The 26,050-nt window shown below is 35.9% G+C and overlaps 1 protein-coding gene across 3 annotated transcripts in view; it reads left to right on the forward strand.

Annotated features, from left to right (window-relative positions):
- DPP8 (dipeptidyl peptidase 8) overlaps positions 1–26,050 on the forward strand; it is a 67,738-nt gene that overhangs the window by 2,075 nt on the left and 39,613 nt on the right. For all 3 annotated transcript variants that reach the window (XR_003969411.2, XM_030317907.1, XM_030317906.2), the window contains 4 exons: positions 2,143–2,412; positions 6,990–7,102; positions 22,723–22,896; positions 24,389–24,557. Coding sequence is in view for 2 of the 3 variants with exons in the window: in XM_030317907.1 (XP_030173767.1) it covers positions 2,143–2,412; positions 6,990–7,102; positions 22,723–22,896; positions 24,389–24,557 (726 nt within the window). In the remaining variant the exon portion in view is untranslated. The remainder of the gene's footprint in view (positions 1–2,142; positions 2,413–6,989; positions 7,103–22,722; positions 22,897–24,388; positions 24,558–26,050) is intronic.

A 26,050-nucleotide genomic window follows, 5' to 3' on the forward strand; every position in this document is an offset into this window, starting at 1 on the left:
AGTGAAATATATGCACTGTGCTGAAAATGTATGCTGACTCCTAATTTTTGAAGTTAGAATCTTAGGAATGTATTTGAATATAAGATGTTATGGAAACCTGGAACTTAAGTCATTTAGTTACACACTTGTGTATATTACTAAAATTGTATAGTATTAGCTGTATCCTGGAAAATGCAGGATGTACATTTACTATAAGCACATAGAGTAGTAGAATGTCATTTGAACTGTGAAGTTTGTGTGTGTGTAGACAGAGACAGAAATAGTCCAGAGACCTAGTACAACTTAGGAATAGCAGGTAATTTGCTATTAATAAGTGCGCGCTAACACAACTTTTACATAGGAGAGATGTCAAGTTAACGGTGACTCAGGAAGCTGGGCACTAAGCCTTGGGAAGTCTGCCTGCTGAACTTCCCTCTTCTGTTCCCTAGCCTTATTCTTGTGAGCAGTGGTTTGAAGGTGAAGTTCCAAATTTAACAAATGGGGGGTTGAAAAAAATGAGCACGGTTTGTGTAGCTTCTCTCACTTGTCCTTCGCTCTGTTAGGAGTCGAACTAGATCCACTTACGTATTGATAGAAAGTAGGCCTCCCATTAGCTTTTAGGTGGGCAGTCACCACTGTCATAAACTGCTCCTTACTATCAGTGTGCTAAGTAGCAGTTGAGCTAAATGACTTTTCTCTACCGAACTGTTTGGATTTTGGTCATTGGAAGTAAATGTCCTGTCCTAGTAACATTACAAGTTGGATACTTGATAAAACTCTTGAGTGGGTTTTTTGTCCACTTGTGCTACTGTTACATTGAAAATGGTAATATGTTTCACTGTAGCATGAAAAAAGACACACTGTTCTGGCCACACACTGTTCTGCGATAAAGCTTGCCTAGTGTAGTAATTCACAACCCACACCTTCTAATTAATTACTTTTTCTCTGTGGTTGGTAGTTACCACGAACTCTTGTTAACCTGGGAAGCTGAGCTTTACAAAAGACATCGTATTAAATATACAATCATGTACTGATTGTTCCCCTAGAAGTAGTTAATAATTATGTGAAATCCGTTACATAAATGCGATCTGTTTATCTCCCAAATCAAAAAAAGCAGGTTGCTCCAGAATTTTTATGTTGCTTCTTTTTGGTAGTTTCATGAATAATGCGTGGCAGAACATCACACAATGGCTTATGATAACACTTCTTGATATTTTCTCTGATACTTTGCTTGTGTTACATTTAAGTGTTGAAATAAAGGAAAATACATCCTCTTCTGAATTTGTAAAATGAAAAGAAACACCATTGGTAGATGAAATGTTAATATTGTTTTGGGGTTGAACTGGTAAATTGGGTTCCCGCTTCAAATATCGATAGTACAAAAGTTAAATACTTTTTGCATAAACTATTTCAACTAATGAAAGCCGCTTGAAAATAGTATCTTTTTCCTCTCTGAGAGTAAAAATTGTATAATCTATAATCATAGTTACATAAATTCCTTATAGTCACCAAAAGTGATGGTAAGATAGTGATGTCTAGGCAAGAGCAGAAGACAAAGAAAAATGTACCAGCCAGTTAAGTCTTTTGTTGTTTGGAGTTCTATTTAAAAGGATACAGTATTTATATTTTCATGGGTAAGTGCCCTATTACATTACATTGTATTATTACAAGTACATTGTTGACAGCAATTTTATCACTGTTCTAATTGGTCACAGTTATTTCTGTTAACTGAAGAAGTTCATGTTTATCAAATGTGTTACTTTTTTAAGTGCAAAAACACTTAGCTCCCTTAGCACATTTAGCTTCACTATTGACATGCTCTTGGATGGAACATAGCAGCCAACTGGCATATGGCCTGTTTCCTTCCAGTGTGGGAAAGAAAAAAGGAATTTTGGCAAGAGATATGTAAGGACAGCCTTTTATAAAAGGTCCTAAAGCGATTTATAGTCATAGTGAAATAGACATGACCTCAATTTTTTAAAAAAAATCTCATTTTTAAACTGAATCGAGAAGAGGGAGCTATTACTTTTACTAGCTTTCATTGCAAATGTGCTGAAGACCATCTTTTTCTTGCCTTTCTTTCTTGTCTTTAACTGTCATTCCGGTTAATATAAAAGAAGGCAGGCCTGTGAACAACTAACTTCATGTGCCTTATTTTTCTAGGAAAATGCAACATGGCAGCAGCAATGGAAACAGAACAGCTGGGTGTTGAGATCTTTGAAACTGCAGAGTGTGAGGAGAATATTGAATCACAGGATCGTCCTAAATTGGAGCCATTTTATGTTGAGCGATATTCCTGGAGTCAGCTTAAAAAGCTGCTTGCTGATACCAGAAAATATCATGGCTATATGATGGCTAAGGCACCACATGATTTTATGTTTGTGAAGAGGAATGATCCAGATGGGCCTCATTCAGACAGGATCTATTACCTTGGTGAGTATGAAGTCATAGTTTCTAGGGGAAATTCTTTCTGGATTCAAACTTACAAGCTAGATACAATTGGTGAACAAATAAATGAATCAGTAATGTTCCATTCAAGGGAAAAAAATGATTGGAAGAACTTCAGTTTTGGTGCTGTTGTAATTTCGGTTTGTCCCATTATTTTCACTTGCAGGTACGAAACCATGAGTTGATTGTGGCCTGCCATTCAGAATCAAAGTTAAAGATGCCAGAAATTACTTCTTCCTAAAGCTAGTTCAAAATGCCTTTCCTTGGGAATGGTCAGATTAGGAACACAAACAGTAAAACCACTCTCATCAGTGGCTACTTTCATTTTTTTTTAAACCAAGACTGGATTTGGTGTCTTTTTTTCTGAGCCTGTTCACTCCAGATTTAAGATCCATCTAAATTAAATATATTATGCCACTGACTTACTTTTTTGTTTATTAACCTTTTAAAAATAAATTTATTCCTCTCCTTCAAGGTTATTTCATTCATATACATACATATATTTTTAGAGCTATTCTCTGGATTAGTGCACATCAGTAATTATAGATGCATTTTTTTAACAACTCCAGAGTATTCCATTATATAATTGTGCCATATTTACTTAACCATGCCCCTAATAATGGGCATTTAGGTTTTTCTATTATACTGTTAGAAAAGATGATGCAATGAATATTTTCTGTGTTAGATCAATTTGTACATTTGTGAATTTTATTATGTATAGGACTGATTCCAGAGAGTGGGAATGTTGGGACAAGAGTTGTATGTATTCTGAATTTTGGTTGATATTGTCAAATTACCCTTCCATCGAGGGTTTATATTCCTATCAGCATTGTCTCAGAGTATCTGTTTCTACACACCTGTACCAGTAGTGGGTAATCAGACTTTTTTTTATCTTTTCTAGTCTGATTAGTGAACAGCCATCTCATTGTAGTTAGTTTTATAAATTACTATTTTTTTAAGTTGAAGTATAATTGACATATATATTAGTTTCAGGTGTATGACATAAAGATTGGATATTTATATACAATATAAAAGGATCACCAAAATAAATGATCTAGATATTTTATAATAATGTCTAGATTTTAACTAGATATGTTTCACCTTACATAGTTAACAAAAAATTTTTTCAATGATTTTTTTTATGATAACTTTTTTTTTAAGTTTATTTATTTATTTTGAGAGAGACAGAGTACCAGTAAGGGAGGGGCAGAGAGGAAGAGAGAGAATCCCAAGCAGAGCTCAAACTCATGAAGCTGAGATCATGACCTGAGCCCAAACCAAGAGTCAGACACTTAACCAAGTGAGCCACCCAGGTGCCCCACTTACCTACTTTTAAGATCTGTTCTCTTACCAACTTTAAAATATGCAATACAGTATTATGAATTATAGCCACCACTCTGTACCTTATATCCCTGTATCTCATTATAGTTTTAATTCCAGTTATAAGTGAGGTTGAGCATCTTTTTACATATTTAAGAGACCTTTATATACCCTTTTCTGTGACTGATTTATTTATAACATTTGTCTGTTTTTTGTTGGACTGTGGGTATTTCTTATTAAAACATTTTTTTTGTATAATGAGGGAATTAAACCATTGTAGTATTTTCCTCTGAGGTTTAATTTGTCTTTTGCCTTTAGTGCCTTTTGCCACATAGAAATTTGTGATTTTTTTTTTTTTTTTTTTTTTTTGATAGTTAAATTTGTATTCTCTGTAGGCTTTGGCATCGTATCTAGAAAGGCTCTCCCTGGGGCGCCTGAGTGGCTCAGTCAGTTAAGCGTCCAACTTCGGCTCAGGTCATGATCTCACAGTTTGTGGGTTCGAGCCCCATGTCAGGCTGTGTGCTGACAGCTCAAAGCTTGGAGCCTGCTTCAGGTTCTGTGTCTCTCTCTCTCTTTGCCCTTCCCCACTTGTGCATGCGCTCTCTCTCTCTTTCAAAAATAAATAAACATAAAAAGAAAAAATTAGGCTCTCCCAACTCCAGGATTATGTCATTTAAAATCTGTATATATTTTGGACTTTCTGTTTTGTTCCATTGCTCCCTCAGATCGAGTGCAGCATAGTATTACTATTATTGTTATCATAGCTCTATATGTTTTCCTATTTGGTAGCACTAGTCACCTTTCATCACTCTCTTTCATATTTGTTTTGGCTATTTTTGTTTGCTTGTTTTTCTATGAACACTTAAAAATAGCCTAGATAGCTTTTTTTTTCCCTAATGCTGTTTAAACTCCTTTAGGATTGATGTTACATTTATAGGTGAAGTTAGGGAAAATTGACAGTCTTCAGAATTTTGAGCTCTTCAAGAAAGTTGTATGCCTTTTCGTTTGTTCAAGTCTTTTATATTCATCTGAATTTAAAATATTTTTTTTGTATAAATCCATTGTTCTAAAAGTTTATACACCCATAAGTGTGTTCTAGTGTGTCATCAGGAGAGAAACAATGGGAAAAGTTTGTTTTGTGCTTATATGGAACTGGTGTGTGTGTGCCTAGAATGCCTTGGAAGTTTTTATTCGTCACATATGAAGCCAGGGAAGACATGGAACAAGGCACAGTTTCAAGAGGTTCAGCTGAAATGATTATGGGGAATGGTTCTCATTTGAAAATAGATGAGAACCAAGTTTTTCATATTTGAGGGCTGAAGACTCAAATCTTTTTTTTTTTTAATGTTTATTTTTGAGAGAGAGACAGCATGAGTGGGGGAGGGACAGAGAGAGAGGGAAACATAAACCTGAAGCAGGCTCCCGGCTCTGAGCTGTCAGCACAGAGCCTGATGCAGGGCTTGAACTCAGAGACCACGACATCATGACCTGAGCCAAAGTTGGACGCTTAACCGGCTGAGCCACCCAGGCGCCCCAGGGCTGAAGACTCTTAGAAGGAGAAGGCTTAAGGAGGATATGATCACATTTTATAAAATTATGAATGGTATAGATAGGTGACTGCCATTCTGATAATTCTTTAACAAAGTAACTCTAGAATTACAGAATAGATTTAAGACAGAGTCAAGTTCTTTTTTTTTTTTCTTTAATTTTTTTTTTTCAACGTTTATTTATTTTTGGGACAGAGAGAGACAGAGCATGAACGGGGGAGGGGCAGAGAGAGAGGGAGACACAGAATCGGAAACAGGCTCCAGGCTCTGAGCCATCAGCCCAGAGCCCGACGCGGGGCTCGAACTCACGGACCGCGAGATCGTGACCTGGCTGAAGTCGGACGCTTAACTGACTGCGCCACCCAGGCGCCCCTGAAATGTATTACATTTCAGTAATGTAAATGTATTACTGATTATGGTTATAGGATATTTATAACAGGAAAAACTAGTATTCAGTTAGATCTATGTATACTTCTAAATAAGTATTTTTTAGGGGCACCTGGGTGGCTCAGTTGGTTAATTAAGTGTCCGACTTCGGTTCAGGTCATGATCTCATGGCTCTTTGTGCATGCACTCTCTCTCTCTCTCTCTCTCTCTCTCTCTCAAAAATAAATCAACATGAAAAAAAATTTTTATTCAGAGCATTAGCGGGGAAAAGGCAGGGAGAGAGGGAGACACAGAACCCAAAGAAGGATTCAGGCTCCAGGTTCCATGCTGTCAGCACAGAGCCCAACATGGGGCTCAAACCCACGAACCGCGAGATCATGACCTGAGCTGAAATCGGAAACTTAAATTAACCGACTGAACCATCCAGGCAACCCCTGGCCCCTAATTTTTTTTAATAAGTATTTTTATTTTTATTTTTTTAGTTTTTTAATGTTTTATTTATTTTTGAGAGAGACAGAGCGTGAGCGAGAGAAGGGGCAGAGAGAGAGACAGACACAGAATCCAAAGCAGCTCTAGGCTCTGAGCTGTCAGCACAGAGCCAGATGTAGGGCTTGAACTCATGGACCGTAAGATCATGACCTGAGCTGAAGTCGGACGCCTAACCACCTGAGCCACCCAGGCGTCCCAATAAGTATTTTTATTTTTCTAAGTTTATTTATTTATTTTGAGAGAGAGTACAAGCAAGAGAGGCAGAGAGGGAGAGAGAGAATACCAAGCAGGCTCTGCACTGCCAGCACTGAGCCCTCCGTGGGGCTTGATCTCACAAACCGTGAGATCATGACCTGAGCTGAAATCAAGAGTTGGATGCTCAAGTAGGTGAGCCACACAGGCGCCCCTAAATAGGAATTTTAAATGATTCAGGAGAAGAAGAAACTTAGTAAACTGAAGTTTCCACAAAGCTCCATGCTTTTGCGTTTCATGAATCTATTGCCAACTTGTAAGAGGACTTAACAATTTTCAAAAAACTAAAAAGATATTTGTCCTCACATCGTCTTACACACTTTCACGTTTGTTTTGAGAGGGTCCAGGATCTGAATATTGAAATGAAACTTGAGCATTCTTCTGTGAAGCCTGGGTTTTACTGAAGAAAATTCCCGTGGCAAATGGCATGTGCATCTCCTACCTGTTAACCTTCCCAGAGAGTGCAAAACTTCGCATTATGTAGAAGGCTTTATGTACTTACTACTACGATTGCAGTAGACTGCTTTTTCTGGAAATGATTTTTAAATGATTATTTTTCTCTTATAGCTATGTCTGGTGAGAACAGAGAAAATACACTGTTTTATTCTGAAATTCCCAAAACCATCAACAGAGCAGCAGTCTTAATGCTCTCTTGGAAGCCTCTTTTGGATCTTTTTCAGGTAGGATTAAACATTGCTATTCCTGTGATTTGGTGTACATTTTCAGATGCCTTTATTAAGAGGCAGAAATTCAAGTGGGTTTTATATTTGAAGTAGATGTGAATCAAAAAGAATGAAAACATGTTTATATTTTTGAATGTATGACTGTTAAATTCCATTTAATCCTCAACATCTGAAACTAAGGGATGTTACAATTCAGGTTTTAAAACTACTTTCTCCCTGTTAAACCACCTTCCCCTTCTATAAACTTGTTAGTTATATAGTTCTCACATTTTGGGGGAGGAGTTATTCATATAAAGGCAGATATATGTTTCTGCCTTTATATTCATATAAAGGCAGATATATAGTTCCAGAAAGCTTTTGTTTAAATTTTTAAATTGAATCTTTAGTTTTACTGCTTAGTAACAGTGCTAATGTAAGGACACTAAGTTCAGTTTTTATTTCTAAATAGTATAATACAATTTATGTAGAATCAAAAGCTTAGGGGTTGTTAGGGGGGGGTTTTTTGTTTTTTTGTTTTCCTCAATATTTTATCTTTAGACAAAAAGCAAATAGTTGAAAACATCCCAAGAACAAGATGACAGTTTGGGTGTGATCGTTTGCCCTTTTGGTTCTCATTTATTATTTTACATTGAATATTTCCTTATTAAATAGCATTTTGGGTTAAATGAGCTAAATGTGATATTCTTAGGAATTAAAAAAAATAATTTCTATGATAACTAATCATTTTGATTGCAAATATATCACTGTTGTTTTTTACATAGACTTCATGACTTTAAAACAGAAAAATTCCTTTTTTTAAGAACCAAAATAATGGTAGTTTTCTAATGAAACAGTTTGCAAATTAATAAATCAAACTTTTAGTTTAAACTTTTATTGTGGAGAATTTCAAACTAGTAAAATTGTATGTAATTATCAAGAATTATCAAATCTTGGCCATTTATATTTTATTGCAGCCCTACCAGTCTCCCCTTGCAATCCCTACCCCCACTTCTTGGATCATTTTGAAGCAGAGCCAGATATGTTGTTTCACTCGTAAATAAGTCAGTGTGTGTCTAAAAGATACAAATTCTTTTTAGAAATTACCACAGCATCATTATCATAACTTTAAAAACTGCTGATCTTTTTTTCATATGAAATATTCAACTAGTGTTCAAATTTCCCTGATATTTAAATAAAATTTCTTTTTTTACACTTGATTTGTTCAAATCAAGATCTAAATAAGGTTCACATGTTATAATTTATTAATAGGTCTCTTTTAATCTATTGGTTTTCCCTCTATCCTTTTTTTCCTCATTGTACTTTATCCATTGAAGAAAGAAGGTTTTGCTGATTGCTTATCTGTGGTGCTGTTTGATATTTTTTTTGGCCCCCGTATTTTCTGTAAATATGAATAGGTAGTTAGATCTAGAAACTTGATCAGACCCAGGTTTGCTTTTTTTTGAAAGCAGGGTCTCGAAAAGATATTTGTACACCCATGTTCATAGCAGCATTATTCACAATAGCCAAAAGGTGGAAACAACCCAGTGTCCATGGACAGATGGATGGATAAACAAAATGTATATACATACAATGGAATATTATTCAGCCTTAAAAAAGAAGGAAATTCTGACATGCTACAGCATCGATGAACCATGAAGACGTTATAATAAGTGAAATAAGCCAGTCACAAAAGGACAAATACTATATGATTCCACTTATATGAGGTACCTAAAGCAGTCTAATTCATAGAGACAGAAAGTAGAAGGTGGTTGCCAGGGGCTGGGGGAAGGGAAGAATGGGGACTTGTTGTTTAATGGGTATAGAATTTCAGTGTTGCAAAATGAAAAATTCAGAGATGGGTTATACAGCAATGTGAGTATACTTAACACTACTGAACTAAACACTTAAAATAGCTAAGATGGCAAGTTTTATGTTATATGTATTTTACCACAATTTAGAAAAAAAGAATACTTCTTAGATAAGCTTTGCTTCCATCAGGAGGCATATAGAACTTTATTTCTCTTCTTGTGATGATAGCACCCTTTGGATCATTGCCAAAATCCATTAATTTATGAGGAGTTAAAAAATGGTGGTATTTTATCATTCCTTCTTCATTTATTAACTGAAATACTTCTATAAAAAGAAATTGCTATTCAAAAACTCAAGAAACAATGGAAAGGCAGAATAAATTTTGATTCTTTCCCCTTATTTATCATTTTTCAAATAATTTGTTTCCTGTAGTCCTTCATAGGTGATCACCTAGGTTTTTCAGAGGAATGTTTTTTTTGGTGTGTGTGTGTGTGTGTGTGTGTGTGTGTGTGTGTGTGTGTGCGCGCGCGCGCGCGTGTGTGTGTGTATCCATCCTCATGAACTTGTAGAGTAAACCTATTTGATGTTTTTTGATCCACTGACAGTTATTATTCTTACTGTACAAATTGTCTTATTTTTGGCTGGTGACAGCCCCTTCAACTTGACGTGTCAAATCCTTTTGGCATGATACTTGCTGCTATAATGAAGATTTTCCACCTTACACATTGCCTATTGCGTGCTTGGAGTCCATCATTTCTTCAAGGAGCTCTAGTTCCTTTAGAGGAAATTGGTATTAAGAGACCACGATGTGGGTACTAGGAATGCGCATTATTATTGGGTTTGTCATCGTTTCTAGGTTTTTTATTGAACAAACTAGGGAATATATACATTCTGTGTGTATGTGTGTGTGTGTGTGTGCGTGTTTGAAATGTAGGTATCAATATGTATCCAAATCAAGTCAGATAAACCATAATGTCAGACTGATGTAACTAATTGAAATTTTACATACAGAATTTTTCTTTAACCTCATTTATCTTACATATGAATCTCCTTTCTCTGATGCTAAATAACAATTTAAATAACATATTACTCATTTGCTTTACTCCATATTACACATACAAGTTTCAAGATAACAAAGGAATCAACACTATGATTACTTATAACAGTAACTTGGAATTGTTCTTCTCTGTGTGGTTATGTTACCACTTCTATCCAGTTAGGTGCATTTGCTTCATTTTGTTTTCAAGTGTTAGGAATTCCTTTTTAAAAATTTTTTAATCTTTATTTTTGAGAGAGAGAGAGAGAGACAGAACTCAAGTGGGGGAGGGGCAAAGAGAGACAGAATAAGATACAGAATCTGAAGCAGGCTGTAGGCTCTGAGCTGTCAGCACAGAGCCCAACGCAGGACTTGAATCCACAAACTATGAAATCATGACCTGAGCCAAAGTTGGACGCTTAATCTACTGAGCCACTCAGTTGACCCAGGAATTCCTTTAATTTTTAGTTGAATTTTGTTGTATAAAATAGTTACAGGATTCCAAATTCAAATCCACAGAACAATGTATTCAGAGAAGCTCCCTGTCTCCTCTAATCTGTTGCCCTCCCTCTCCTTCTAGATAACGGTTTTGTTTCTAAATAGCTTCTCCCTTTTAAACAATGTGAGTATATAGACATTCATAGCCCCCTCTTAGAGAAATAGTAACATCCAATATACATTTTTCCACCTTGCAATTTTCAAGTAACAATGTATCCTTCAGATCACTCCACAGGGATACATACATCATTTTTATTTCTTTTTACGTATGTTGTGTTGTGCAGACTAATCATAGTCAACCAGTTCCCTATTGGTGGACATTTCAGTTATTTCCAGTTCTATTATAAATAGTATCACAGTGGAATGGCTTGGGCATACACCTCTTTATAATTTTGCCAGTATGTCTTTAAGCTAGATTCTTAGAAATAAAATCACTGGACCAAAAGGTCTATTCTTTTGTAAATTTTCTAGATAGTACCAAATTTCCCTCCATAGGAACTGTGCCGTTCGAATTCCCACTAGCAAGATTTGTAAGTGTGCCTGTTTTCCCTTAGTTCTCCAACACAATAAATATATGGTTGTACATTTGGATTTTTGCCAGTCTGCTAGATGGGAATAGTGTCCCAGTATAGTTTAATTTGCATTTCTGTTACAGGCAAAATTGATCATCTTTTTATACAGTTTAAGGCTACTTGGATTTCTTTCTCTGTAAATTGTTTATTATATTTCTAACCCATTTTTCTGTGGGGTGATAGGTCTTTTTCTTCATTCTTAGAAGTCTTTAACCTACTTAAAGAGGATATTAACCTTTTGCCTGTGATACAGTTGGCAAATATTTTCCCCAAGTTGTCATTTGTAATTTTACTCTCTTTATGGTAGGGTGGGCTGGGGGATGTGTGTGTGTGTGTGTGTGTGTGTGTGTGTGTGTGTGTGTGTGTGTGTTTTGGTCATGTGAAAGATTTTTATATAATAAAATATATCAGTCTTTTCTTTATTTCTTTTGGATTTTATTGCTTCTAGAATTTGTGTCTTCTGTCACAGTTAGAACAGTTTTTTCCACACCCAAATTATAAAAGAATTCAATCATGTTTTCATCTGGTACTTACATGATTTCATTTTTTAAAGCTTTATTGAGGTGTAATTGACACGTAATAAACTGCAACTATTAAAGTTTACAATTGATAGATTTGGGCATATGTATGTACCTGTGAAACCATTACCTCAGTCATTACCCCCAAAAGTTTCCTTGTACCCTTCGGTAATCTTCCTACCCATCTGTCCCCAGGCAACTATGGTACCAGTCATGTACAGTCTTTGATAAGTTTTATCTCTTAAATATTTCAGAGATTTTTTTTATTCTACTGTAAATGGTATTTTCTAATTTCAGTTTCTGGTTGTTCATTGATAATATTTAGAAATACAATTGATTTTGTGTATTGATCTTGTCTTGTAACCTTGCTTAAACCCTTTTATTGGTTCCATTCGTTTTTTTGTAGCTTCCACTGGATTTTTCTGTATAAACAGTCATATTGCCTGCAGACACTGGAAGTTTTACTTCTTGCTTTCCAATATGGTTTCTTTCGGTTTCTTTTTCTTGGCTTATTGTACTGGCTAACTCCTCCAGTGCCAAGTTGAATAGAAATGGTGAAAGCAGATGTTCTTGTGTTCCTAATCTTAGGGGAGGAGTCATTCGGCCCTTTGTCAGTAAGCCTATTGGCTGTAGGTTTTTCATAAATGCCCTTTGGTAGCTGGAGAAGTACTCTTCTATTTCTGGGTTGCTTACAATTTTTATCAGGAACAGTTACTGAATTTTGTTAAGTGTTTTATTCTGTGTTTGTTGAAAAGATCCTAAGGCTTTCTTTTTTATTTGTTAATATGGTAAAGCATCATTTGATTATTGAATGTTAAATCAATAATCACTTGGTTATGATTTATTATCCTTTTTAAGTATTGTTGATTTAATTTGCTATAATTTTCTTGAGATTGTTTTATATGTTCATGAGGAATACTGGTCTGTAAGGTTATTTCCTTGTAATTAAAAAAATTTTTTTAATCTTTATTTTTGAAAGAGAGACAGAGTGTGAGTAGGGCAGAGGCAGAGAGAGAGGGAAACACAGAATCCGAAGCAAGCTCCAGGTTCTGAGCTGTCAGCACAGAGCCTGATGCGGGGCTTGAACTCACAAGCTGTGAGATCATGACCTGAGCCAAAGTTGGATGCTTAACTGACTGAGCCATCCAGGTGTCCCCCCTTGTAAAATTTTTAAGTATTTATTTATTTATTTTGAGAGAGAGAGACAGTACATGTGGGGAGGGGCAGAGAGAAAGAGAGAGAGAGAGAGAGTGGGAGAGAATCCCAAGTAGGCTGCACACTCAGCACAATGTAAGCCTGACGTGGGGCTGAAATCAAGAGTCATACACTTAACCTGAGCCACCTAGGCGCCCCTTTTCTTGTAATTTCTGTATATGATTTTGGTAATGGTGTTATGCTGGCCAAGAATAAGTTGGAAGTCATTTCCTCCTTTTTAATTTGCTAGAAGAATTTGTTTGGTAGAATTCACCAGTAAAGCCATCTGGACCTGAAGTTTTCTGTGTGGAAAAGTTTTTAACTGCAAATTCAATTTCTTTATTAGATGTAGTGCTATTCAAGTTATCTATTTCTTTTTGACTGAACTTTGGTTGTTTGTGTTTTTTAAGGAATGTTTCTATTTCACCTGTGTTACTGAATGTTTTGACATAAGTTTCATAATATTCCCTAATCTTTTTAATGTCTGCAGAATCTGTGGTGATTTTCCTCTCTCATTCTTGATATTCTGTGTAATTTGTGTCTTCTCTCTCTTTTTTTTTTTTTTCTAATTAATCTAAGGGTTTATCAGTTTGGTTTCATTAATTTTTCTGTCATTTTCTATTTTCTGTTTCATTGTTTTATCCCCTGGTCTTCATTATTTCCTTTATTTCTGCTTACTTTGAATTTCATTTGTCTTCTAGTTTCATAAGGTAGTGGCTGATGTTACTAGTTTGAGACCTTTCTTTTTTTCACTAAATAGGCATTTAGTGTTCCACATTTCCCTGTAAGTGCCATCTTAGCTGCATCCCATATATTTTGATATGTTGTGTTGCCATTTTCATTTAGTTCAAAATACTTCCTATTTTCCCTTTACCCCATGACTTATTGAGGTGTGTACTATTTAGTTTCCAAGTATTTGTGTATTCTCCAGAGATTTGCTTTCTAATCTAATTCTCTGGTATTCAGAGAACATAATTTGTATGACTCGAATCTTTTCCAGTTTTTGAGTCTTGTCTTACGACTCAAATATGATCTATCTTGGTGAACGTTCTGTGTTTACTTGAGAAAAATATGTGTTCTGCTATTACTGCATTTATAAACGACTTGGATCAATTTATTGTGTTGCTCACGTCTCCTATGTCCTTACTGATTTTCTGTTTGATCAGTTATTGAGAGAGAATGTTGAAATTTCCATTTCATGATTGTAGGTTTAACTATTTCTCCTTGCAGCTTTATTAGTTGTTGCTTTGTATATGTCGAAGCTATTTTGTTAGGTACATAAGTGGATAGGATGGTTATGTCTTCCTGATTAATTGGCTCATTTATTGTTACAAGATGACACTCTCTGTTTCTAGCAACATGTTTTACTCTGAAATTTAATAGTAATATAACCACTCTAGCCTTCTTCTAATTAGTGTTAGCACAGAATGTGCTTTTCCATTTTTTAATTTTTTTTACCAGCTTTATTGAGATATAATTCACATACCATATTCACTCATTCAAGTATAGAATTCACTGGGTTTTAGTATATTTACAGAGCTGTACAGCTATCATCCCAATCTAGTTTTGGAATATTTTGTCATCCCAAACGGAAACCGATCAGCAGTTACTCCCCATCCACCTAGCTGCTCACCTGCAGACCTGGGCAACTATTCATCTATTTTGAGTCTCTGTAGATTTGCCTATCCTGGACATTTCGTATCAATGGAATCGTACAATATGTGGGTCTTTGTGACTGGTGTCTTTCCCTCAGCACAGTATTTTCTGGATTCATTCACATTGTAGCAGATAACAATATTTGTGTGGCTGAATAATGTTTAATTTCATGGCTGTACCACATTTTGTTTATCAGCTTATGGATATCTGTGTCATTTCAGCTTTTGGGCTTTTATGACTAATTCTGCTTTTACCATATATGACATTTTTTGTAGACTTATGTTTTCAGTTCTCTTGGGTATATATATCTAGGAGTAGAATTGCTGGGTCATGTGGTAACTGTCTAAAATTTGTATAATTTTTTTTTTACCTGAGCTGAAGTCGGTCGCTTAACCAACTGAGCCACCCAGGCGCCCCTAACTGTCTAAACTTTTAAGGAAGTATTAAATTGCTTTTCCATAGCAGCCGCACCATTTTACATTCCCACCGGTAACATATGAGGCTTCTAATTTCCTACATCCTCACTAACACTTGCTATTATCTGTCATTTTGGTTATAGCCATCCTAGTGAGTGTGAAGAGGTATCTCAGTCATTTGATTTGCATTTCCCTAATGATCAGTGATGTTGAGCAGTTTTTCATGTCTTTATTGGCCATCTGTATATCTTCTTTGAAGAAATCTCTTTGCAGGTTGTTTGCCCATTTTAAATTGGGTCTTTCTAATTTTGTGTTGTAAGAGGTTTTTTTATATATTCTGGATACAAGGTACTTATCAGATATTTGATTTACAAACATTTTCTCCCATTCTGTGAGTTGCCTTTTTGCTTTTTTTCTTGAATTGCAGTAGTCATTAATTAGTATGCGATCCGTCATCATTACCTTTGGCAAGAGTTTAGTACTATAATCATTAATTTAGATCTGTATATTTAAACACAATAGCTTTGGTCTCTCCTTTATGGAAGATAAGACATTTTTGAGACTTCCTTTTTCTTCTATTCATCATTTACCTTAATCTGAAGTTCTTACATCTTCATTACAAAAAAAATTGCACTGAAATACGTGTAATATAAAATTTACCATTTTAACCATTTTTAAGTGTACATTAGTGCAAATAAGTGGTATTAAGTACATTCACATTGTTGTATATCCATCACCATCATCCATCCATAAAACCTTTTCATCTTGCAAAACCGTAACTCAGTACAAATGAAATAATAACTTCCCATTACCTTTCCACCTAGCCACTGGCAACCACCATTCTACCTTCTGTTCCTGGGAGTATAATTACTCTAGGTGTCTCATATAAATAGAATCACACCGTGTTTGTACCTGACCTATTTTACTTAGCATAATGTACTTAAAGTTTATCCATCTTGTAGTCTGTATCAGAATATCCTTTTTAAAGATGAATAATATTCCATTGTGTATGTATGTACGTACACACACACACACACACACACACACACCCCACATGTTATTTACCCATTCATCATTAATAGTCACTTGGGTTGCTTCCACCTTTTCACCATTGTAAATAATGCTGCTATGAACATGGGTGTACAAATATGCTTTCATGTTCCTTTTTTAATTCTTTTAGGTATGTACTGAGAAATGGAATTGCTGGATCACGTAACTCTGTTTTGTTTTGTTTTTGAGAGATTGCCGTAATATTTTCCATAGCTACTACGCCATTTTACATTCCCACTAATAGTGTATGAGAGTCCCAATTTCTCCATATCTTCACCAATACTTATTATTTTCTGGCTTTTTATAGTAGTCATCTTAATGAGTATGAAGTGGTATCTCATTGTGGTTTTGATTTGCATTTCTCTAACGATTAGTGATATTGAGCATCTTTTCATGTGCTTATTGGTTATTTGTGTATTTTTGCAGAAATGTCTATTCAAATTCCTAGCCCATTTTTTAATGCAGGTTGTTTGGGGGTTTTTGTGGTTTATTTTCTTGATAGTGTTGTATTGTTTGAATAGTCACCACCAAAAGGATATGTCCAAATCCTAAAGGTGTCTGTGAATGTGACCTTGTTTAGAAATAGGGTCTTTCCAGATGTAATTAAAGATCTCAAGATGAGATAATCCTGGGTATAGGGTGGGCCCTAAATACAGTAACTGGTATTCTTATATGACAAAGGAGAGGGAAATTTGAGACAGACACAAAGGGTAAAGACCATCTGAAGACATAGAAAAAGATTAGAATTATGTTGCCACGAGCCAGGGAACCCTGGAGCTACCAGAAGCTGGGAGAGGCAAGGAAGTATTCTCCCCTAGAGCCTTTGGAGACAGCCTGACCCTGCTGAAATCTTAATTTTGGGCTTCTGTCCTCCAGAACTGTGAGATAATAAATTTCTGTTGTTTTCAGTCACTAAATTTGTGGTAATTTGTTAAAGCAGCCCTAGGAAACGAATAGACATTCTTTGATGCACACGGTTAAGTTTTGATAAAGTACAGTTGTGCTTTTTTTTTTCCTTTGATTCCTTGTGCTTCCGATGTCGTATCTAAAATACTGTTGCTTAATCTAGGGTCACACAGTTTTGTCTCTTATATATGAGTTTTATAGTTTTAGCTCTTACATTTAGATCTTTGATTCATTTTGAGTTACCTTTTGTATGTGGTGTGAGATAGGGGTCCAAATTAATTCTCTAACATGTGGAATCCAGTTGTCCTACCATTTCTTATGGAAAGCTATTCTTTTCCTCATGGAATGGTCTTAGCACCCTTGTTGATTAGCACCTTAGCACCTTTGTTGAAATTCAATTGACCATAAATGTATAGGCTTATTTCTGGGCTCTCAGTTCAATTCCAGTGGCCTGTAAATCTGTTTGTATGCCAGCACCATACTGGCTTGATTAATGTAGCTTTGTACTATTGAAATTTGAAAACGTGAGTCCTCCAATGTTGCTTTTTTTCAAAATTGCTTTGAAATTCCATATCAATACTATTAAGATCAGCTCATCTATATCTGGAAAAAAGGCAGATATGATAGGCAGTCTTTGAATCTCTAGATTAATTTGGGGTATATTGCCATCTTTATAATCTTAAGTTTTCCAATCATGGATATGGGATATCTTTCCATTTATTTAGATGTTTATTTTACTTAAATAGTGTTCTACGCTTGTACTTCTTCAGTTAAAATTATTCCTAAGTATTTTATTCTTTTTGAGGATATTTTAGATGAAGTTATTTTTTTATTTAATTTTTTAATGTTTATTTTTGAGAGACAGAGAGAGACAGAGGGTGAGCGGGGGAAGTGCAGAGAGAGAGAGAGAGAGAGAGAGAGAGAGAGAGGGAGGCACAGAATCCGAAGCAGGCTTCAGGCTCTGAGCTGTCAGCACAGAGCCCAACACGGGGCTCGAACTCACAGACTGTGAGTTCATGACCCGAGCCGAAGTCTGAGGCTTAACCCTCTCAGCCACCCAGGCACCCCTTTGATGAAGTTATTTTCTTAATTTCATGTTCATACTGTTCATTACTAGTGTACAGAAATGCAGCTGATATTTGTATATCAATCTTGTATTCTGTAACTTTGCTGACGTCATTTATTAGCTCTAATACTTTTTGTAGGTTGTTTTAGGGTTTTTCACATATAACATCATGTCATCTCTATTTTTTTTTTATTTTTTTTTAATGTTTATTTATTTTTGAGAGAGACAGAGACAGAATGCGAGTGGGTTAGGGGCAGAGAGAGAGGGAGACACAGAATCCGAAGCAGGCTCCAGGCTCCGAGCTGCCAGCACAGAGCCCGATGCGGGCCTCGAACTCACGGACCGTGAGATCATGACCTGCGCCGAAGTTGGACGCTCAGCCGATTGAGCCACCCAGGCGCCCCCATCATGTCATCTCTAAATAGAGATGTTTTTCTTCTTCCTTTCTAACCCTAGCTAGAACCTCTAGTACCTGTTAAATAGTGGTGGTAAAAGCAGACATCGTTTCTTTTTCCTGATCTTGAGGAGAAAACTTCTGTTTTTTCCCTTTGAGACTGATTTAGCTATGGATTTTTTATAGATGCCCTTTATCAGATTGAAAAATTTCCCTTCTATTCCGAATTTGTTGAACACTTATCATGAAATGGTGTTAGCTTTTGTCAAATGATTTTTCTGTGTCTATTGAGAAGATCACTTTTTCCCTTGTTATTGTATTAATATCAATTGATTGGTTTTTATATGTTGAACCAAGCTTACATTCCTGGGATAAATCCCACCTGTTCATATATAATTCTTTTAATATCCTGCTATATTCAGTTTGCCAGTATTTTATTGAGGATTTTTGCATCTATAGTCCTAGGGCATGTTAGTCTGTAGTTTTATTTATTTATTTTTTTTGTGATGTCTTGGTCTGGTTTTGATGTCAGGGTAATACTCACTTCATTAAATGAGTTGGAAAGTGTTTCGTCCAAGAGTTTGAGAAGGATGGGTGTTCATTCTTTCTGTAGAACTCATCAGTAAAGCCATCTAGTCCTGGGCTTTTTGTGGGTAGTTTTTTGAATCCTGACCTAATCTGTACTCATTAGAGGTCTGTTTTGATTTTCTGTTTCTTCTTCTTCTTCTTCTTTTTTTTTTTTTTTGCTTCTAATTATTTCTTTTATTTTTATTTTTTTATTTTATTTTTTATTTTTTTAAATTTACATCCAAATTAGCGTATAGTACAACAATGACTTCAGGAGTAGATTCCTTAGTGTCCCTTACCCATTTAGCCCATCCCCCCTCCCACAGCCCCTCCATCAACTCTCAGTTTGTTCTCCATATTTGTGAGTCTCTTCTGTTTTGTCCCCCTCCCTGTTTTTATATTACTTTTGTTTCCCTTCCCTTATGTTCATCTGTTTTGTCTCTTAAAAGTCCTCATATGAGTGAAGTCATATGATTTTTGTCTTTCTCTGACTAATTTCACTTAGCATGATACCCTCCAGTTCCATCCACGTAGTTGCAAATGGAAAGATTTCATTCTTTTTGATTGCCGAGTAATATTCCATTGTATATATATACCATATCTTCTTTATCTGTTCATCCATCGATGGACATTTGGGCTCTTTCCATACTTTGGCTTTTGTGGATAGTGCTGCTATAAACATGGGGGTGCCTGTGTCCCTTCGAAACAGCACACCTGTATCCCTTGGATAAATGCCTAGTAGTGCAATTGCTGGGTGGTAGGGTTGTTCTATTTTTAGTTTTTTGAGGAACCTCCATACTGTTTTCCAGAGTGGCTGCACCAGCTTGCGTTCCCAGATTTTCTGTTTCTTCTTGAGTCACTTTTGATGCTTTGTGCTTCTAGGAGTTCAGTCATTTCACCTACATTATTGAATTTGTTGGCATAGAATTGTTTATATCGTTCCCTCATAATCTTTTTTTTTAATCTCTTTAAGATCATTCAAAATGACCTTTCTTCATTTTAGCTAAATTTGATCTTTTCAAATAACCAACTTTTGGTTCGTTAGGCTTTGTTGTTTTTCTATTCTGTATTTTATTTCCAGTTTATTTTAGAATATTTTCTCACTTCTGCTTGCTTTGGATTTAGTTTGCTCTTTCTTTCTAGTGTCTTAAGGTGGAAGATAGGTTATTGATTTCAGATCTCTCTCTCTCTCTCTCTTTCTCTCTTTTAATATTTTTATTGTTAAGTAACTCTATACCCAACATGGGGCTTGAACCTACAACCCTGAGATCAAGAGTTGCATGCTCTACTGAGCCAGTAGATGCCCCAATCTCTCTCTCTGTTTTTTAAGTTTAATTTTTTTAATGTTTATTTATTTATTTAGAGAGAGTGGGCACATGTGTATGTGAGCAGGGGAGTGGCAGAGAGAGGGAAAGAGAGAGCAAGCAGGCTCCACGATGTCCGCACAGAGTCCAGTGCGGGGCTCGATCCCACAAAACATGAGATCATGACCTGGACCAAAATCAAGAGCCACCCAGGTGCCCCAGATCTCTTTTTTAATGCAGATACTTAGAGTTACGAATTTCCTTCTCAGCACTGCTTTTGCTGCATGCTTTAAGTTTTGATACAGTGTTTTCATTTATCTCAAAGTATTTTCTGATTTCCTTTGTGATTTCTTCTTTGATCCATTGACTAACCCTTCTTGTGCAAACATCTGTAAACTGTCAGAGCAGTTAGCTGGGACAACTGTAATGCTCACCTCATTTGGTTCCCATTTCTCAGAGATCACTGTCCTTTGTTGTCTAATGTCCAGTGTCTTAAAAACATTATTTCATATATTTTGCTCAGTTTTTCAGTTGTTTCAGGTGGGAGGATAAGCCTAGTCCCTGTTACTCCATCTTGGCTAAAAGCGGAAGTTGGTTTCATTTTTAACATTTAAATCTCTGACCTCTTTGGAATATGTGACAAGTGGATTCATGGTTATCTTTTTGCATATGGCTATGGAGTAATTCTGATTTAAAATTTAAATCAGTAATCACTGATTTTAAAAGTCTCACCTTTTCGTACCATTGTTTTCTTACAAACTTCTATATTCAGCTTTCTATTTTAGATTTTCTCTTCTGTACCATTGCCATTGTTCATTCTGTTTATTGATGTTTTAATTTTTTAATGTCTTGGAGAGCTAACCTTGTTCCCTGTAATTGATCTTTTTCCTGGTTATTTTTATCATCTTCCTTGTTATTCTTTCAAATAACAAAATTCGTAGTTACGAAGTTATGAGTACAGAGTTCCTCTTGTGAAATAATTTCTTAGCTCTGAAATGTCTTGTGTTCTGATTATTAAACTTTAAGATATATTAAATATGGCCCACGTCCAGTGACATTCAGGGAGAATAGGAAGGGAGAAATTAAAATATGATCATATTCTCAGAATTGCTCTAGGCTTCAATGGAAACAGTTTTAACAGATATTTAAAACAAAGAGATCAGAATTAATAAAACTATATGTTCATTGAATTTGCTAGTTTTTTCTTTTAGAGTCTGACACACACAGGTACGAATGTATATATATGTAATTAAATATTCACTAAAAAGTGATAGATACAAAGAATACAAAAAACTAGATGGGTTTTTCGCAAGATTCCCAGGGTGTTTCATTTTTAACCTCACCTAACCTTGTTTTAGATTTGCAGGTACACACATGTATTTGCCATCCTTGAGCAATGTTTACTCTCATTGTGCTAGCTTAGTTTTGGAGTGATGCATTCCTGCCAATAAACTCAATCTAGATTCCTTTTTAAGGTATCACTCTTTGATAGCAGAAACCATGTCTGCTTTCCTTATTTATCATAATCAAATAAAGTATAAAGAGCTCTTAGGGAAAATGTGGATGTAATTTTTTTGTTAGCACTTACTAAATTTGTTTTCTTTATATTCCTTTTTAAATTTTATGCCTCTATCAAATAGTATTTCTAGCTTAGGAAATTATTATCATTATCAATCATTAGTTACAAACAGTCTTTGAGGGAGATTTTAACAGATCGTGCAGGTAGGAAAATGAAATGACACAGATTCTGGTCTTAAGTTGTTTGTTTGTTTGTTTGTTTGTTTTAACTATTTCTGGTCAGAAATACTGAAAAAAAAAAAAAGTGAAAATTTGGCCAGTACCATGGCCAAATAAGTAAAAGAGGCAGTAACTCTTATATCATTTTCACAGAAGAAATCCCTGTACCCCATAGTGGATCAGGAAAATTTCCTTGCCAAGGTTAAATTAGAGCTAAGGTTTTGGGATAATGGTAAAACTTGGATGAAAGAAAAATAGCCTTTCAAAGGAGGACAGTGGAACAAGGGCCAGGAGGCAGAACCTCATATGTTGGGTTTTATGTCAGTGATGTGACAAGCCTAATCTAGGATTTTATTAGAAGAGTATTAATAGATGTGTTGGAAAAGTATTAATGACAGCTGATACTTGAGACCTTAACTCTATGCCAATCATTGTATTAAACACTTGATATGTTTTATCTAAATTAATCTTCACAAAGCTGAAGTAGATGATAAGAAAACTATTTCAAAAGTGAGGAAAATTACTTTTGAAGAAATTAAGCCACTTCCCAAAGTCAGACTTCTATTGAGGGTCAAAGCCTAGATTCAAACCACTTGGTTTCACAGTCTGTGCTCTTAATTACGTGCATCACTGCTCAGTTAGGTTGTAGAAGATCTAGAATGCCAAGCCAAGGTGATAAGACAATTCTTGTTCTCTAATATATGCAGTAATCATCTAGAGATCCTTTACCAGGAAATCTTTCCACAGACTTCTTGGAATTAGTTTGCTTAAAGTTGCGGACACATTTTAGACCCCCTCAACATGTAGACTCAATAGTACGGGAGATACTAGGATTTCGGTGGAAAGTTTTTGCCAAAAGTAAAAAGCAAGCTTTCAGAAGACCGAATAGGTGACTTCTCTTTCCTTTTGCATTAGGCAACACTGGACTATGGAATGTATTCTCGAGAAGAAGAACTATTAAGAGAAAGAAAACGCATTGGAACCGTTGGAATTGCTTCTTATGATTATCACCAAGGAAGTGGAACATTTCTCTTTCAAGCTGGTAGTGGAATTTATCATGTAAAAGATGGAGGGCCACAAGGATTTACTGTAAGTTGGTGTTACTACTTGTTAAATCTGTTAAATCCTAAAGGCTGTTTGCATCCAAATCAGGAAGGTAATTAAACCAAAAAATTGTATTTACCCACCAAGTGAAAAATTTAATAGTAAAGAAAACAAGATAAATGGGCATTAGTTTCCGGTGTTGAGAGTTAATCCTTTTTACACTGACATTAATATGCAATTTTTTTTTTTTTAATTTTTTTTTTTCAACGTTTATTTATTTTTGGGACAGAGAGAGACAGAGCATGAACAGGGGAGGGGCAGAGAGAGAGGGAGACACAGAATCGGAAACAGGCTCCAGGCTCCGAGCCATCAGCCCAGAGCCCGACGCGGGGCTCGAACTCACGGACCGCGAGATCGTGACCTGGCCGAAGTCGGACGCTTAACCGACTGCGCCACCCAGGCGCCCCAATATGCAATTTTTTTAAAGCTAAAGACACTTGCTCTATAGGAAGATATGGTAAAGGGCAATGCCCATTTTCTGAGTAAACGCTGAGGGGGATCTTGGAAGATAATGTTATCACAAGGCAATCTATTTTTGGTTCCCCTAAAAGCTTAATTCATTTTTTTTTTTAAGTTCTGTTTATTTATTTTGAGAGAGAGAGACACCACAAGCAAGGGAGGGGCAGAGAGGAGGAGAGGAGAGACAGAATCCCAAGCAGGCTCTGCATCATCAGCACAGAGCCCGATGCGGGGCTTGAACTCCTGAATCATGAGATCATAACTGGAGCCAACCTGACTGCGCCACCCAGGCACCCCAGCTTAATTCATCTTAATAAATGGTTTTTAAATGTTTGGTTTTAGTCCAGACAATTTTTTACATGGTATTAGACCTTTTGTTAAAATTGTATGATTCTGGCTTTTGTTGTATCTTTTTGAGCAAACTGTTTTATATTGGTAAAATTAATTTGAAATATTTAATAAATATTCAATAAATAAGTGCTTAATAAAAGTATTTAACAAACAATAATTACTCCATTAAACAGGTATGGACAGCAAAATTTATGAAGTGCCCTTATATTGTCTTTACTGTCCTATTACCCTTAGCTTTCTAATTTATAGTAAAAAAAAAAAATGAGTCTGTCCTTATAAGTTAAGGAATGCAAAAGTGTATTTTTCTTTTTTATAAATTTTTTTTAATGTTTATTTATTTTTGAGAGAGAGACAGACAGACAGAGCGTGAGCATGGGAGGGGTAGAGAGAGAGGGAGACACAGAATCTGAAGCAGGCTCTGGGCTCTGAGCTGTCAGCACAGAGCCTGACGTGGGGCTCAAACTCATGAGCTGTGAGATCATGACCTGAGCCGAAGTCAGCTGCCCAACCAACTGAGCCACCCAGGTGCCCCAAAAGTGAATTTTTCTGAGGAGCAATTATCATAGTTGACATTTTACTTGGAATTCTTTTTCATTTGAAGGGTGTTGGCAAATGAGTATGTATGTATCAGCCTGATACTTTCCTAAAAATGTTTTTTCTTTTCTAGCAACAACCCTTACGGCCAAATTTAGTAGAGACTAGCTGTCCCAACATTCGTATGGATCCTAAATTATGCCCGGCTGATCCAGACTGGATTGCTTTTATACACAGCAATGATATTTGGATATCCAACATTGTAACCAGAGAAGAAAGAAGGCTCACCTATGTGCACAATGGTAACACATAGTTCTGCAAATCTGCTTTTCTGAAAAATATTTTTAAAATTTTGCTCTTGCTTACTTTATGAAATGGAGGCAAGGTGGCTGGCCTTCATATTTTAAATTCAAATCTTTAAAATTAATAAAAAAGTACAGAGGATACATAGTACTTACCACATGCAAAACGCTACCTTGTTTGAATGTTCATTTTCAGAAAGCACAACAGTAATGCCTCTGACATGATTGTTCCTTTCGCTTAGTAAGACTGCCAGAATTACCCCAAAATGGTTCTCATTAAAATCAAATTTCAATTTAAAAAATTAATCTTGTTTTTGGGAAACAAAGGCCTAATATGCACCAAAAATTGGAGAGGCTACTTAGTTATTTTGTCATAATAGGAATAACAACACTTTGTAGAACTGTGTGTATTATGGAAATATTTAATTTTCATTAAGTGATTATAGTAATACTAAGCGCTACTCAAAGCACAGATGTGCTTTGTTTTCCTCTAAAGATGTGAATGTTTTCCTCTAAAGCTTTCATACAAATGAAATATGGGAAATAGTGTATTGCTTTTTCTTTGAACACATGAAACAACTTAAAGTTAGTAAGTTTCATAGTGAAACATTTGTTCAGGGGTGCCGGGGTGGCTCAGTCTGTTGAGTGTCCGACTTCAGCTCAGGTCATGATCTCATGGTTCTTGAGTTCAAGCCCCACATCAGGCTCACTGCTGTCAACTGGTCAGCACAGAGCCCACTTTGGATCCTCTGTCCCCCTCTCTTTGCCCCTCCCTCCACCAAATAAGTAAAACATTAAAAAAAATTTTTTTTTTTTTAAATTTTTTTAACATTTATTCATTTTTGAGAGATGGAGAGAGATAGAGCGTGAGTGGGGGAGGGGCAGAGAGAGGGGGAGACACAGAATCTGAAGCAGGCTACAGGCTCTGAGCTGTCAGCACAGAGCCAGAAGCAGGGCTCAAACTCATGAACCTGAGAATGTGACCTGAGCTGAAGTCGGACACCTAACCGACTGAGCCACCCAGGAGCCCCAATAAATAAAACATTAAAAAATAATAATAAATAAAATTTTAAAAATTCATTTGTTCAACTCTTGCTTAATCTAATGTTCACAAATCTGATTTATTGGGCATCTTTTTTTTTTTTTAATGTTTATTTATTTATTTTGAGAGAGAGGGAGTGAGCAGGCGAGGGGCAGAAGGAGAGAAAGACACAGAATCCCAGGCAGGCTCTGCACTGTCATTGCGGAGCCTGACATGGGGCTTGAACTCATGAACCATGAGATCATGACCTGAGCTGAAATCGAGTTGGATGCTTAACTGAGCCACCCAGGCGTCCCTGGGCATCTTTCTTAATAAATTATTTTAGAATACAATAGTGTATTGACAACAAATATTTTTTTCATTATTAGGATAATCAGTGTTATAGAAGAAGCCTTTTCCTGAACAATTTACATTGGTAGAAAGAACACTGAATTAGAAGTCAAGAAACCTG

This window comes from Lynx canadensis, chromosome B3, assembly GCF_007474595.2.
Source record: "Lynx canadensis isolate LIC74 chromosome B3, mLynCan4.pri.v2, whole genome shotgun sequence".
NCBI lineage: Eukaryota > Metazoa > Chordata > Mammalia > Carnivora > Felidae > Lynx > Lynx canadensis.